This window comes from Calonectris borealis, chromosome 3 (genome assembly GCF_964195595.1).
Source record: "Calonectris borealis chromosome 3, bCalBor7.hap1.2, whole genome shotgun sequence".
Classification (NCBI taxonomy): Eukaryota; Metazoa; Chordata; class Aves; order Procellariiformes; family Procellariidae; genus Calonectris; species Calonectris borealis.
In genome coordinates, this window is record NC_134314.1 from 124,480,044 (window position 1) to 124,496,378 (window position 16,335).

Genomic DNA, 16,335 nt, shown 5'->3' on the forward strand with positions numbered 1-16,335 from the left:
TAGTCTTTGTAGTTCGGATATAAAAATCAAGCATTCTCTGTTTTGTAATACCAATTTAAGTCAATCTTTTTGTTACACCTTACCTGATTAACTGAAGATTTAAAACTTTTCAGGTGAAATGGTAACAAAGCAGCCCTTGATTAGAAGTATGAGGACTGTAAAAAGGGAAACTTTAAAACTAATTTCTGGCTGGGTGAGCAGGTCCAATGATCCTCAGATGGTAAGTAGATTTATTTTGTACAAATAACTCGTAAGACAGATTTAGGATGAAATTTGTTTGTTTGTTTTTTGTTCTGCTGTTGACTGAATCAGTTGGTCACAGGAACTTGCTTCAGGAGGTCTGTAAAATATGATGGAGAAAGTATGATCATACAGAGGTAAGCCTGAGCTACATTCGAGATACTTCAGTTAATTTTAGCTGAGAGGAATCTTAAACGGACTCAGGGAGGTTTAAGAGAACCCTATGGGAAGCCCTGCTGGATGGATATGGAGGGTGGGGAGTTTATGGAAGGGTAACGTATTTCAGCTTCCTTAGGAGAAGTATTGCCTGTAACTAAACAACAAACTTTGCTATAAACTGTACGCTAGAGACTTTGTTCAATAACTGCATTGTTATAACCGTGGCTTACTCTTTCAATTAGGTAGCTGAAAACTTTGTTCCTCCCTTGTTGGATGCAGTTCTCATTGACTACCAGAGAAATGTTCCAGCCGCTAGAGAACCTGAAGTACTTAGTACTATGGCTATCATTGTAAACAAACTGGGTGGACACATTACTGCTGAAATACCTCAGATATTTGATGCTGTTTTTGAGTGCACGTTAAATATGATCAACAAGGTATTTATATTTAAACTTTGGATAAGGTGTTCCCTAATGACTGAAGACAAAAAAATGGGGTTTTGTAAGAGTACTAGTCTTGGCTGTTGGTACATCTTTAAGTGAAAGATACCCTTTTCTTGCAGTGAAGGGAGGCAGGATGTAGTGAACGTAGAGTTATTACACAGCTTTCATCTTATGGAAATTAAGCAGGGGTTCATGCCTTCTTTCTGTGAATATCATTTCCATATGTGGTGTCTTGTGGATCATCTCCCTGTTTTTTTGCAGTCAAAAAGTGCATTTGTGGCACTTCAAGAAATTTCTGCTCAAACGAACATACTTGTGTTGAAGTCTGGCTGTCTAGTTGGATGTCTTAATCTCATTGCCTTAAAAATTTCTCTGTTTAGCTCTCAATTTAAGTCACTAGTAATTTTTCTGTTCTAGGGATTTGGAATGTCATGCTTCTGGAAGCAGAAGTGTACTTCAGTCAAATGTCAGTGTAGGACTAACTGCTAAAATTCATAAATATTTAAAAATTATGAATATAAGTACTGATCAGTGATTTTGAGTATTTCCTCACTAATGCAGTTCTTATGCTATAGTTTGCAATATGTATTTGCATAATACTTGAGCACTACCAGCTGAATTGGTGCTACTTTGCAATAGGGTGTAACCAGAAATTGTACCCCTGTAGCAACATAGGTGCTTAACCAGTGTTGAGACCATCTGTCTGTTTATCTGTGGACTGAGTGGTGATTAAGGTTCTGTACTGACAAAACGTGGCTCAGCCTGCCAATGTTGTGTAACTCTAGAAGATGGTCTTACCAAGCTTTGGTGGGGAAAAATGGGGAAAAAAGTTCCCTGAGAAATGTAACTTTTGCTTTGCATTTAAGGTTACTTTAAACCTGGGATCTAAATGCTGTTCTATGTCAGCTATTGACTCACTCTACTTAACAGAAGATATTATGATGGATCTTTAGGAAGCTTGACTTTTTTTTTCCCCCCCTCTCCTTCTAGGACTTTGAAGAATATCCTGAACATAGAACAAATTTCTTCTTGCTACTCCAGGCTGTAAATTCTCATTGCTTCCCAGCATTCCTGGCCATTCCACCTGCACAGTTCAAACTTGTTCTGGATTCTATTATTTGGGCTTTCAAACACACAATGAGAAATGTTGCAGACACAGGTAAATGGAACTGTTTAATATGCAGACTTCGTTTGCAGTATCAGATATTTTCTAGTAGAATGCTGTTTTCTTGCATCTTTTTCTTTAGTCAAACTTAGCATTCCAGTCACGTGATTCTGTACTGCATTTGCACAAGAATAATATTCTTCTGTCTCAGCTTCAAGTTGTCAGCCAGGTTAATGGGCTGCAATACTTGGATTCTGTTTCACGCCCGTAGCTGTAAGAGAGCACTGTTACAGTTTCTGCTTGCTTTTTTTTTTTCCATGTGAGGGTTGGCACTTTTCTGAAATGGCTGAACTGATGCAACAGCTCACTGCTGCTAAAACTGGTGTTACAGCTCTACTTTTGTAGTGCTGCCTGCAGTGTTTGAATTAATACCTCAGTAAGGCAGTTGCTCAGTAACTACTGAAAAGTCCAGCAGAAAAGTGAATGATTGGGGCGGGGGCTGAACTTGCGGTCTGGGAGCGAGCCCACGGCATAAGGAAAGGGGAACACTTTAGATTGTTAAGAAGGCGGATTATGCTTCCTTTGGACAACAGCAAGCCGTTTAAATTTAGGATGAAATTTCATGGAGCAGCTGAGTGTATCACTTCATTTAACAGACTTGAGTAATTAAAAAGCCCTCCAGAATGACAGTTATCGAGGGAGACTAGGAGAGGCTATATAAGAGTCTTAAATCCTAAAAACATTATTTTTTTTTAAGATCCTGGGCTTAATGCACTACCTTGACTACTGGATAAAAAAATTGCTGTGAAGCCATTTAGTTTTTAGCCAATTGCCTTGTGTTTGTGTTTGGAAGGAATGGGGATAGAAGATACCTTTCAGTTGCGTTTCACCTAGTAAAGTCATTTAACTTTTCATGTAATATTAAAAATTAAAACACTTTCCCTTCTTAAATTAGCAAACATTTGTTTTGGTAGAGGGTTTCTCTCACCTTCATTAGTACCAATAAAGTGATATGATTCGTTCTTTTTGCTTCTGTCACCTAATAATGCAAATAAAATCCGCATGCCATATAAATGTAGCTATAGCCCCCTAGTGGCTACTTGAAGAAATGCCTGAGAAAATAATTGCATGTGTAATACTTGTCTTTTTGGTGCCTATCAGAATTTCTGGGGATATTTGTATTGCTTTGTCGTGGCTTAACCCCAGACGGCAACTAAGCACCACACAGCCGCTCGCTCATGCTCCCCCCTCCGGTGGGATGGGGGAGAGGATCGGAGGAGCAAAAGTAAGAAAACTCATGGATTGAGATAAGAGCAGCTTAATACTTGAAATAAAAAAAATAATAATACATTGTAATGAAAAGTAAAACAACAAGAGAGAGGAACGAAACCCAGGAAAAACAAGTGACACAACTGTTCACCACCTGCCGACTTATGCCCAGCCAGTCCCTGAGCAGTGATCGCTGCCCCCCAGCTGACTCCCCCCAGCTTATATACTGAGCATGATGTCATATGGTATGGAATACCCCACTGGCCAGTTTGGGTCAACTGTCTCGGCTGTGCCCCCTCCCAGCTTCCTCTGCACCTGGCAGAGCACGGGAAGCTGCAAAGTCCTTGACTTCATATAAGCACTACTTAGCAACAACTAAAACTTCAGTGCGTTATCACGTTGTTCTCATGCTAAATCCAAAACACAACACTACACCAGTTACTAGGAAGAAAATTAACTCTATCCCAGCCGAAACGAGGACACTTTGGAAAAGGCAAAAATATGCGCAGAGGTTTTAATATTGTTCTGTTGGTCAACTTAGTTTTTTAATTTTCCAGGACTTCAGATACTTTATACTCTACTACAGAATGTTGCACAAGAAGAGACTGCTGCCCAGAGTTTCTATCAGACATATTTCTGTGATATCCTTCAGCACATTTTCTCAGTTGTAACAGACACCTCACACACCGCTGGTAAGAATGCATATACGTGAGCCGGTTGATGAAAACAATCCTTTTGAACATCAAGATAAGGGTAGGCATCCTGTTCTGAATAATAACTCTAACTTTGATCTGTTCAGGTTTGACAATGCATGCATCAATCCTTGCATACATGTTCAACTTGGTAGAAGAGGGAAAAATAAGTACTCCGTTAAACCCTGGAAATCCAGTGAACAACCAAATGTTTATTCAGGAGTATGTTGCTAATCTTCTCAAATCTGCGTTTCCTCACCTGCAAGAGTAAGTGTGCCGTCATTCTTTAATACTTTTAAGTGGGTTCTTATGTCTTGAAATCCTAACTGATGTGTTTACTGTTAGTGCCCAGGTTAAGCTGTTTGTAACAGGACTCTTCAGTTTAAACCAGGATATTCCTGCCTTCAAGGAACACCTAAGGGATTTCCTGGTCCAAATCAAGGTATGTTTGGTGCTTCCCCTCTGCCCCCCCAAGAAACGAAAAATGATTTTTCAGCGGTATGATACTGTTGGAAAATACTTGGACAGCGTTCATTCAGTGTTTCTTTAGGAGATACAAGTTATTTTGCAGCTGTTTAAAATGTAGCAAGAACTCTGTCAAATGGCTTGCATGACTCTGGTGTATCATTTAATCTATTTCAGTGTGATTTAATTTTGAGCTTAAATGTCATCACTTGTGCTTTACGCTGTGCATACAATTCGTATGTCTAAGATGGCTGCAAAACTTACTCTAATAGAACGTAAAGCAAGTTGATTTTTAAGCAGGTTTTGTTTCAGTTCTGCTTGAGACTGGGACGTGTTTTGAAACTTGCTCGAGTAACGCTATGCTTTTATTTTTCTAAAGATGCTAGAATTCAGGAAGACTGTAGGAAAGAGTTTGTTAATTAGTTTTGAGACTGCAACCGTCAGGTATTTCAAAATGGTAATGATACTGCTTTAATGGTGCTATGCTCTAAACGTTCGGTTATTGTAGCATCCTGTTCCGTAACAGTGATAGTGAAAAATCTTAAAACATTTTGCATTCCTTTATACCAATTCTGACCTTAGGAACAGAAAGCAAAACAAGCAGATAGTCTGGCAGGGAATATGAAGGGAAGATGTTTTCTCTATCGTTCTGGATTTTGGAAGCTTATTACTCTGCCTAAAGCATTTGACAATAAACTAATGATTTTATGTGCATTATACAGGAATTTGCAGGTGAAGACACATCAGACTTATTCTTGGAGGAAAGAGAAACAGCCCTTCGGCAGGCTCAAGAGGAGAAGCATAAACTTCAGATGTCTGTACCTGGCATCCTTAATCCACATGAAATTCCCGAGGAGATGTGCGATTAAAAAAAAGAAAAAAAATAAAACAAGTTTTGCAGTTTTCTTTCTGTACAGCTACTTTGTTGTGATAGAAGAAAACAGCACTTGGATATTTGTTGACCAAAATGATGCCAATTTGTAAATTAAAATGTCACCTAGTGGCCCTTTTTCTTATGTGTTTTTTGTATAAGAAATTTTCTGTGAAATATCCTTCCATTGTTTAAGCTTTTGTTTGGTCATCTTTATTTAGATTTGCATGAAGTTGAAAATTAAGGCATTTTCAAAGTAATTACTTCATGCCCATTTTGTGGCTAAGGGGAAAATAGGCAAAACATAACTTGTAAAAGACTATATTGCAAAATAATACAATTTCCTGTAAGAGTATTGATTTTTAATTCGGGATCATTTTCTTTCTAGTCTGTCCTGCAGTCTAGGAGAAAAGGTAATGAGTAAAACAGATTGAATTAATTGTTAAGCAGAGGATTATAGTGCTGCATTTGTTTTGATCAGTTAGCAGCTTTTTGGACTGAGTGGTAAGGCTAGGCTACATGTATTTGCAAGTTGTATGGCAAGTTTGCAGCAAGATCATGTGCATATCATCCCATTGTAAAGCAACTTCTAAAGAGTATGGGAACACAGTACAGTTAGTTATTTTTACACAGTTCTTTTGTTCTTGTGTGTGTGCTGTCGCTTTGTCGACAACAGCTTTTTGTTTTCCTCAATGAGGAGTGTTGCTCATTTGTGAGCCTTCATTAACTCGAAGTGAAATGGTTAAAATATTTATCCTGTTAGAATAGGCTGCATCTTTTTAACAACTCATAAAATAAAAAAAAAAAACTCTGGCTTTTGAGATGACTTATACTAATTTACATTGTTTACCATGCTGTAGTGCTTAAAGAACACTACTTAAAAGCAAAATAAACTTGGTTTACATTTATTTTTCTTTCTTTGGCTTATTCTTTTATTGGATGAAAATGCTGTGATCATATTTAAGATTTGTATCCTGAAGGCATAGGAAGAGTTCCTTGAGGTCTGGATAACTGTTGCTTCTGGCTTGCCTCATCTCAAGGACTTTGGCTGTGCTTGAAGTTAACGTGAATTAAGTTGGGTTCCATTTGGAAGTACAGTAGCTGTTCTGACTTACCTTCATGAATAAGTATTCCATACTACATTACTATAAAATGCCAGGAGTAAGGTACTCTTGCGCTCTGTCTATACGGACTCTTTGCAATTTATTTCAAAGAGGTATTGCACTGTATCTTGACTAAACAATTGACACTAGTACATGTTAATAACACATGTAGACAAGATCTACAGTTATTTTTCTACCTAAAGTTTTGTAGTTAAATGATTTTCACAGATTTATGAAATACAGATACGAAAAGCAGTATGAACACTAAGATTGTGTACAGTCTTGGCTTCCCCATTTTTGTAATGTCTTGTCTCTGTTTTCTAACAGTTCATGTGAAGCTCTTCCCAAAGTTTTTTCCATTTATTTGGTCTCTAATCTTAAGATTGTTACTATGTTGCAAAGTATAGCCATTCATGCAGAGCTGTAAAACAAGGTTAGACAGTTGTGGAGGTGTTTGATGTAAGTTTGGATACTGTAGTTAACTTTGTGCTGTATATTCCTTTTGAAATAGAAGTGCATGAGTTAGCAGTGTTCATGTAGAATTTAGCTGTGGCCAGAATGTTTCCCGTCTTAAGTATTGGTCCCCTTCTGTTTGTGAACATCTCTCCATTTGTTTTACTTAGCTAGCTCTAAAAAAGCCTCGCCGCTTCTGCCTGAAGGTCATTTGGCAATATAAAGGTTGTGAGCTGGCAGTTGCTAATCTCTGGAGAGAAGGTTCCTCAAAGCCTTTATGGTTAGGACTTAGAATACAGCCTACCAAAATTGTTAATTATTTTTATAGTTACAAAACTCATTTCGTTCTCTCCTTAAAGCTCATGATTTAAGCTTTTTCATGTCTTCCTGTCCTCTTGATGTATAGCTTTCTGTCCTGCTCTGTGAAGGCCGGTATCATCTTTAATAGGCAGTTTAAAGTAAAATGTTTGAAGTACTGTCGAAGGACGCATCCGGAATGGACATTAAATGGCTTGTGACCAGACTCAGTCGCAGCATTATAGAGCTACAGATAATCAAAAGCTGTGCAGAGAAGTAAGAAAGTCTTATTAAAATGGAAATAAATAACACCGATAGCGTGACGTCAGAACGATCATATCCGATGAGTCACAGAACTAAACACTGAAATTGGTTCTGACCTGCAGTGGCATTAACAGTGCATTGAAAATAGTTTTGAACAAAAAAACGCACATATGCTTTTATGCATGTTACTTCTTTCCGTATTTAAGATTCAAGTTAGACTGAGGCTCGTGGTCTGGTTGTTTACTGAAGAATTAAATCTGAGCTAAACTCAAACAACAAATCTGAAATGTATTTTTAAAGTTGAATCAGAGAAGAGTTGTTTCATTATTTTGATACCTTTTGGATTATCTAGTAACAAAATTTTAATCTTAGTTTTTGTTTCCCTTTTAGATCTAAAAACTTAACTGTGGTCTTGACTTGTTATCACACGAATCGGTGCCTTTCACTGATCTCTGCAGATGCTATAAAAATGCAGCTTGTGCAGAGTTCTGGATACCATTAAAGATTTGACTTGTGTGTGTGCATATTTCTAGTGCAGTTATCCTGAATGTGGACAAAATAATTACAATGTACATTTTAAGAAAGTTCTAGTTCTAATGCACACTCTGTAAATTAAAATACATGGATAAAAAGCATGAACCATCATATAAACATCTACATAACTTGTAACTATATGTAAACCAATGTTTTGTGCATATTTCTATACAGATTTTAAAAAAAAACCACAAACATTCTATGTACTCCAGGTACATTCATAAATACAAATATTACAGGGTGTTTTCTGTGTTTACATGAATTGATTGCCTGTTAGCTGATGAAGACACCCCCGAATACTTGTTTCAGGCTACCATGATGTGTTTGCTACTGTAATTGAAGCAGATTATTTTCCAAAGCATTTTAGGCTAGTTTGTTTGGCTTGGTTTTGTTTTTGGTTTTTTTTTTTTAAACTAGAATAATTTGGTGTGTGTTAATCTGGTTAAGTGAACTATTTTCCAATAAAGCTAATATTTATGCAAAAAAAAAGCTTTAGAAATGCTCATCTCTCAAGGAAGCTTTAAGAGTGACTTCTAATAGTTTTTGGCACTGGAAAGGCACTTCAGCTGTGGGTTTCTTAATAGAAAAAAAAAGATTAGGAAAAGGTGCTGTAAATAACACATTTAAAATGTAGAGAGGGCAACTAAAATGAGGAACTTGCATTAGTGCTGTATTGTGTCTAGGGGCCAGTCTGTCCCGTAGTCCATTTATCATTGGATAAATGATTATTACTGATCCAAGACTTCTGGGGTACTGTTTTTATGTGCTGGAAGATATGTCTAGCTTTTTTCCCCTTTCTCCCCACTTACGAGGTTTGTCTCCAAATGTTACGGAGCAAAACTGAAATGTTGGAGATAGCTTTTTAGAAACCATTTTGGTGCCAAAAATGGGTAAAAGAACATGCCTCTCCTTTCCTCTGCCCTTTGTGAAGGCATCTCTGTACTTGATTTCTTGAGACTGAACTTATTTTTAGACTTTCAGATTTAGGAGTTCCTTGCTTCAGTGTCCAAGGCTCATTTATGGCCAGCAGTGTTCCCTTGGGAAAAAGGCTTGGCCATTCCAGTTGAGGAATTTTTCAGGTAAGATTTCACACACAATGCACCCTAATTACTTAAAGCACATGAAATCGCTGATTTCATACCTGCATACCTTCCCTGTGTGCTGCTGCTGGTCTTTGTACGTGTGTTTCTCGCTACCTGTGAGTGCTTGTTTGTGCTGTGAGTGGGTATGAGAAAATAGAACGCTAAGAAAAGATGGGGTTGAGGAGGAGTATTTTGGAAGTTAAAAGTACAGATGAGAGCGATGGAAGTCAAAGATGAAAACAAGACACTGACATTCTCACTTTTATTTACCCCTTGTAAGTTAAAAGTTAAATGGCTCTTTTTCCTAGGCAATACATTGGGTAGTCTCTTCCAAGTCCCCCATCAAAATATGTCAAGGGGCCTGTTTTTTTTTTTTTTATTGTGAACGCCATTTAAATCTTAAGTCTTTTAAAATATTGTCTCCGTTTTTTCTGAGTCTTGAGAAGTCTGTAGTCTCTCATGGATTCTGAAATTTCAGCAAAGACTATCGGGAAGAATTGGCCAATTTAGGTCGGAGGATGGAGGGAGGAGTTAAAATTGTTTTCTCCGATGTGACTACGTAACAAGGTTAGGTGTGTACGTGTGCTGCAAAGAGCTGACTGCAGCCCACTTACTACTATTGCTGGTTATTTTAACACGTATACTGATAACCAGGTCATAACCAGTTTTCTCTTGCGGCATCTCTTTAGCATTAGATCTGGCTTGAACACTTTTGCATCAACCTTCGTAACTGGTTTTATGAACTCAAAGCTTTGCAATTAGCTTGTGAACTCTCTTCCCAGCGCTTTACCTCTGAGCCGTTTGCTTTCAGGGTTAACTTGAAACTTGCAACTGTGCAATCATAAAAGCAAAGTTCTCAAAACGAACATTGTAAACATGTGCTTTACCAGCAAAAAGTGCAAAAGGGGTCCAAATGTACAAAAAAGGCTGGCTGTGCGCTCTCCCTTTGGTAAGATGGTTCGGTTGCTGATGGCGCTGCCACTCACGCTCAGAAAGGCAGCTTTCAAATCAAAGGGATGACCATCTGACAACTACTTTATAGACTGAAATAATCAAAATGAAGATTGAAACACACTGTGAGGGATATCAGCCCAGAATGAGGTTGAGAACGTTGGATATAATCCTCAGACTGTCTCCTCTGGAAAAAGCAGTGGTAGACTAGTAGCACTGAAGCTCAAACTAGTACAGTCAAATCTCCACCAGGCCTTTATGGGTACAGAAGTACACAAACAAAGTAACTTCAGCTGAATTACTAACCGAGATAGCAACCTAAGAAACAGGCTCTAAGATGCAGCCTGCTCCACTCTAAAGTGGAGCTTGCCCTGTTTACCTGGCTGTACTGATTCTTACCACACCCAATAGCTGGTAATATTCGGATGTGGACTATTTTCCTACTAAAGTGCTGAGCAGCCAGTTAGACAGCTGATTTTGGAGCAAACTGTTTAATGTAGCTTGGCGGTGTAGTGAACATTATCTATTCTTACATGACATGTTTTTGGCCTAATAGGGCTATAAATTATTGTGAGTGTATTCTCTAATATTTGGGGTAAGTCAAACTAATTGAATTTGTCTGTGATATCTAAGTCTGGTTAGACACGAACCTTGTTAAAAAGTTTTTAAAATGCTGATAGAGCAATGAAAGTCAAGTGCTGAAACTTAAAAGTGTGCAAATTTAAACTGATCCTGTTGCATTTCAGCCAAGTTTCACTGGTAACTTTACATTATGCAGGCAGAGACTTACTTCCTTTAATGAAATTAAGGATTTCCTAGGCAATGGCTTCCAACCATTTCCAGCATCATTCCAGGCTAGAGGTCACAGATACAACTGGACTGACTGGAATTCACCTTTTTGACACTATTCTCTGTACAGCAGAAATTACTTACTTGCTTTCCAGCTGTCACAGCTCCCATCTCCTCGTAGCATCTGCTGAAATCACGGGTAGTTTACCTTTCATTGTAAATCGTGACAGCAGAGGAGTAAACACGCAATCCATTCAGTTATTGCTGCTACAGGAATCGGAACCTACAGCAGAGCAACAGGAAATTCAAACAAGATAATTCAGTCATCCCACATCAGACAAAGCTCTGGTTAAAAGTAGTTGACATGACTAATGCTAAAAAACCAAAAAGTTTCAGTTAAGTCTTTCACAATTACTATTCTGAGGTCAAATGACCAACTACGTATGTTCATATGAGAGAATGAAGGCTTAAAAATACAAAGTACGAGGCTAGGAGAGGCTGAAGTGTCCCAAAAAAGGAACAGTGACCAGCTTTACCACCTCAACGCCTAATCTACCTCGGGGTTGTTGTTGGTTTTGGGTTTGGTTTGTTGTGTGGGTTTTTTTTTTTTTGGGGGGGGGCTAGGCGTGGTGGGGTTTTTTTGGAGGGTGGGGTGGTGGTTAACTCCATCTTTACCCAAAAGAAAGCCAGGACTACAATATTAGTTCAGTGTTGGGACATAGTAGGACACCATTAATTTAGGAAAGTATGTGTATATATGTTCTCAAACTCTTAATCCAATCCCAAGTTTGGATTAAGAATTTTAGTTTTGCTCAGGTCCTGCATTTATCTAAGCTACTCCTCCAGAAGAACTGTGCTGGCAGTTTACCAGAGCAAATATTTCCAGATTAGGAGCATCGCAGCCAAGGGAAGGAAAGGGGGCCTCCTGGGGATCAAACAACCTTGCAGGGATGGCACATAAGGAGAGAATAAAAGTCAAGAGAAAAAAAAACAACGCAGAGACGAGCGGAAGGCTGATGATCACTGTAACCAGGCCAGTTATAGCTCCTGTTGTCTTTTGTTTGGAAGCTAACATTTCATTTTAAAAAAAAAAAAAAGGCCATTTCATCTCTATAAAAAATAAGATTCTTGTGTGCAGTAAAGAGAATCTGGCTGGCAATATTCCAATCTGCTCAAAAGTAGGAGTGACTCAAGGTCACCCATACTCTTCTGTTGTATTCATTGAACTTGGCATGTGATACCATGCTTCAAAAGGCCCCTTCCTTGTGCTGACTCTGGTGTTTATGTGGCACTGCAATCAGATCAAAGACCTGATTTGTCAGAAAAACAATCTTTTTAAGATGTTTTGGCAGTTCATTTTGGTTCTGTTATAAAATTTACTGCAAGGTCTGTATAAGGAAGAAAGAGGGGAAAGAAAAGTGCAAATTCAAATCAGATTATGCAGATTGTGGAACTACGCTTTCTATCAAAAAATGTGGTCTTTTTCCAGACTCGGACAACTCACTCCTACCATATAACCACTGATTCATTCTGTGCTAGCGGGAATACCTGTGCAATATGATGTTAAAGGTTAGGGAAGCGAATAAGCATGACTCCTTGGAGATACAGGTTTTATGTTGTTTTGGTGTGACAAAGTTAAGATGCTTTCTAAGCTCCTCGTTGTACAGCTCTGCCTTCCAACTTCAGTAACTTCAATTTTGATAACGGTAAGAAGTAAAGGGTATTCCAGCAAATGAAGACTGATACGATTCAGAAAATAGCATATGGCATATTGCAAAGACAACTCATGAAAGCCATGAAAAAAATGACATACAAAAGAAAGATAATTGAAATAATCTCAGACACAGAGAAGGTAAGGCAGCACAACATCAAGTGAAAAATGACATTTTGTATATACGCAACATAAAAGCCTCTGATCCACCTTTGACAGATCTCAAGCTTTGAAAGCAGTGCGGTAAAAAAGAAAGGTGGTCGGTACCTTAAGTCAGGCATGAGCAGAATGTGATAATTTTAATATTCTGGACTGCTCTTTTATTCTTCCACTATACGAGTTTTCAGGCCATCTGGAAGAGATCACACCGCCAAAAAAGGCCTTATAGGGCCCAGTACGTCTGTGCCATTTTAATAACTAAACCACCCCACCTATGTCTATCAATAGAAAAGATATTGTTTAGAAAAGACTGACTGTTGGGAACTAAAACACCTTTAAGTTACATATAACACGAAAGATCCGTAAAAAGTTTCAGGAAAGTTTAGTTTGTTAATTACTTGCAGTCCTTCTCCTGTCTCTTGTACTGGTATCTTTTGTTATTCTCAGAAATCCTGTTTGAAAGATACTTGCATAAACGTATGATGTGAATTAAAGTGACAGAGAACAAGGAATCTCTGTCTTGCACAGACTCTCAAAGAAGTTAATTTTCTGTATTCGTTTAACTCAGTAAATGGAAATTTCAGCAGGGAATATTTCAGAATAGCTATTCTTGTTGCTATCCCTAACTTGGAGAGTATTTAAAAACAAGTACTGACAGTAAGTCTGGGTGAAAGATCTTTCTAGTATATTCCTGACTTCCACAGTAGCTATAGCTGAAGCGAGGTCTATCGGTGACAATAACTTGTCTCATATTTTTAAGCAGCAGTGGAGATCTTTATCTTAGCTTAATGAACTGATGCCTTGAGGATTGTTAGGAGCGCATTCTGTGCCCTTGAGTGTGAGGTTACATATACAACCACCGCTGCTGTTAAATATACAACCACCACAGCCTGTGTACATATGCTTATGGAAATGAAGACAAAACTGTGTTTCCACAATGACATCAGACTTACATATTTTATATTTCTTCCATTTAAGTCAGTCACTGAGGAACTCAGAACAGCTCTCCATTTTTTTTTTCCTAATTTGGCAATTTTGATTGATTTTACTTTCTACTAAGCTATATTGCATCTGCATTGCGGCTATTAATAGATTTGTTTCCTTAATCCTATGTACAAGTCGGTAAACTAGAAGCATTCAGAATAATACACTAACTTACCACTGGGTGGTACTACAGAAGTAAAAAACATTAACGCGGTACGAGAGAAGTGCCTACTTTGGGGAGAAAAAGCAGCCAAGATCTCTCATATTCCTATTACATGTACCTGGCAGAGGGAGCATCTGAGTGTGCAAGATTAATAGGTGGCAAAAAAAGGTTTTTCTTGCATGGAAAACTGCTGTTTGCCTGAAAACTTGTTTTCCAGGAGACTGAAATCTTGTTCAAAATGTGCCCAAGATAAAGTTAAGTGTAGTAGTAGTTGTAATCAGCATAAATTATGTAACTTTAAGTGAAGTTCTTTCGTTTATTTTTTAAGAAGTGGACTGTGTCTTTTCATGAAAACGCGCTACTCCCAACTATTCACAGATGCTGTACCTGCCATTAGGCACTTATTATGCAGAATAAATCACTGTCCAAGGGGGAAAAAAAGCAGGGTCGAAAACTCTCTGAGGTAAAAATAATTTAATTATTTGCATAAAACGCTACCGTAGTACTTCAAACGTTTATTTTCGGGGGGCCGGGAGAGGACGTGTCCACGCGTGCCCGTCCCCGAGTCCGCTCCAGCTCTCCTCAGCCGGGGCCGGGCGGGAAGGAGATGGCCGACGACTCTTCCGTCCCGCGCCCCGCCAGCGGAAAACGCCACTAACCACCGAAAGACGAAAGACCTGAAAACCCGCCTAGACCTAGGAAGCTTCCTTGCTACGCAGCGTGCCCCAAAGGCGCCCGCTGGAGCTCGGCGCCGTGCGCTAAGCGCTCCCTTCAGGCCGGAGGTCCCACAGGGCCTCCGCGCCAGCCCGCTGCCTCCGGCCGCGCTCTAGGGAGGTCTCCAGCTCCCCCAACATACATAATAATAACGATGAGGAGGGAGTAACCGGGCAGCGCTCAAAACCCGCGGCCCGCTCAGCGAAGAGCCGGCCGAGTCCGCCTCGGAAGACATCCTCCGGCAGCCCGGGAAGAGGCGAGAGCGGCGGGAAAGCGAGGCACGGCGGCAGCTCGGCTCCAGGGCGCCCGCGGGGGCGGGCAAGGGGAGTCCTCCAGCGGCGGCCGCTCGCTTTAAGCAGCCGAGGCCGCTCCTCCGTCCCTGTCACAGCAGCGTGTGCGCGTTATTGGAGGAGATCCCCCCTCGCGGGAGGCGGGAAGAGGGCAGGGAAACGCGCTTCCCGCCCTACCCCGGGCGCGCGCGGAGCCGCAACCGCCGCCGCCGCCGCCATTTTACCCTCCCGGCCCCAGCTGCCGGCCCGCCCCCTTCCTCCTCCTCCCCGCTCGCCAGCCCGCCGCTCGGCCCGGGGTGGGAAGGCGGGGCGAAAGGAAAGGGAGGAGGGACTCGGCCACCTTCGCCTCCTGCCTGGTCGGAAACTGCCGAGCTGAGCCCGAGCGCCCTGTCCCCCCTCGCTCCCGTCCCCTCCTCCTCCTTCCCCCTCAGCAAAATGGCGGCGCGTGGAGTCACTGGGAGCCAGTGAGTGACTCGGCTTCTCCTCCCCGCCGCCGCCGCTACCGCCGCCGCCACAGGCTCATTTGCATTGATCAGCCGCCCCATCCCCCCCTCCCCCGGATCCCAGACCGGCCCCTGCCTCTCCCCCCCCGCCTTCTCTTCCTATTCCTTCCCGCCCCCTCCTTCCCCTCCCCCCCCCGACTGACCCCCGCCCCGGCCCCCATCAATCATCAATCAGCAGCACCGAGTGGATCAATCAATGGTCGGGAGGAGGCGGCGGCGGCGGCTGCTGCTGTTAATGAACAATGTGTGAGAGCTGCGCCGAGCTGCTGGAGGTGTTAAATGAGAGTAAGTGCGGCCGCCCTCCCCCGCTACCCTCCCCCCAACACTCCTCGCCCCGGGCCGGGACCCCACGTACCCTCCTCTACACGGGCTGGGTTATAACCCCGCTTCATCTCCTTCCTCACCCCCCCCCCACCCCTCGCCTTTCCCCGCTCGCCGCCTGGCTCGGGCCTCCTGGGCGCGGGGTTACCTCTCTCTCTCTGCGGGGTGGTCATAGAGGGAAAGCCTGCCCTGCTCTGCGGCTTCTTTCCCCTTTCCCTCTTCTCCGTACCGGGGCCGGGCGACTTGCGGCCTGGGGAGGGTTCGCCGAGGGGCTGTCCCCGCCGGGCCTTCCGCAGAGCCCCCCCCTTCCCTTCTCCCCCTTTCCCGCCTGCCCCCCGGGTGTCTGCGTGTGGGGCCGGGCGGGGACGTGACCCTGCCGTTGGCGTGAGGAGCCCGCTCCTCGCCCTGCATCTCTGGGAAGCCGCAGCGGGGCCTAGCTGGCTCCTCGCTCGGCTGAGGAGGTGCCTGGGAGCTGCTCCGGTGGCTGCTGAGCAGCTGGAGGCCGGGCCTGGGCTGGGTCCCTTTTAAGCAGCAGACAAGGCGGCTCTGAGTGATCCTGCCTCCCCCCTCCCCCTCGCCTGTCCGCGGTGTGGTGTGGCCGTGGTGGGGGGGGGGAAGGGACGCGACGGAGGTGGTTTTCGGGTACCTATTTTTCCGAAGCGACTGCTTGGCTGTGAGGGAACCGGCGCCTGAAGGAACCTGGCTCGGCTTTGCGAGGGCCGGGCTGGGGGGGGGGGGGGCAGGGAAGGAGCTCCCGGGTGTTTCGCTTCGGG

The 16,335-nt window shown here is 42.2% G+C and overlaps 1 protein-coding gene and 1 long non-coding RNA gene across 13 annotated transcripts in view; one reads left to right on the plus strand and one right to left on the minus strand.

Moving 5' to 3' along the window:
• XPO1 (exportin 1) overlaps positions 1-6,152 on the plus strand; it is a 40,810-nt gene extending 34,658 nt beyond the window's left edge. For all 11 annotated transcript variants that reach the window (XM_075147741.1, XM_075147739.1, XM_075147743.1 and 8 more), the window contains 7 exons: positions 114-220; positions 642-836; positions 1,833-2,001; positions 3,774-3,908; positions 4,016-4,175; positions 4,254-4,350; positions 5,096-6,152. In XM_075147741.1, coding sequence (XP_075003842.1) covers positions 114-220; positions 642-836; positions 1,833-2,001; positions 3,774-3,908; positions 4,016-4,175; positions 4,254-4,350; positions 5,096-5,242 — 1,010 coding nt within the window. In that variant the 3' untranslated portion in view covers positions 5,243-6,152. The remainder of the gene's footprint in view (positions 1-113; positions 221-641; positions 837-1,832; positions 2,002-3,773; positions 3,909-4,015; positions 4,176-4,253; positions 4,351-5,095) is intronic.
• Positions 188-16,304, minus strand: LOC142081146 (uncharacterized). 2 transcript variants are annotated; one of them, XR_012673254.1, is made up of 3 exons: positions 16,209-16,301; positions 10,862-11,000; positions 188-340 (listed from the first exon to the last, which is right to left on the minus strand). It is a non-coding gene; the product is annotated as an uncharacterized LOC142081146 (long non-coding RNA). The 2 variants fall into 2 exon arrangements; XR_012673255.1 differs by having other exon boundaries at positions 261-340; positions 10,719-11,000; positions 16,209-16,304.
• Positions 16,305-16,335: the final 31 nt, after the last annotated feature.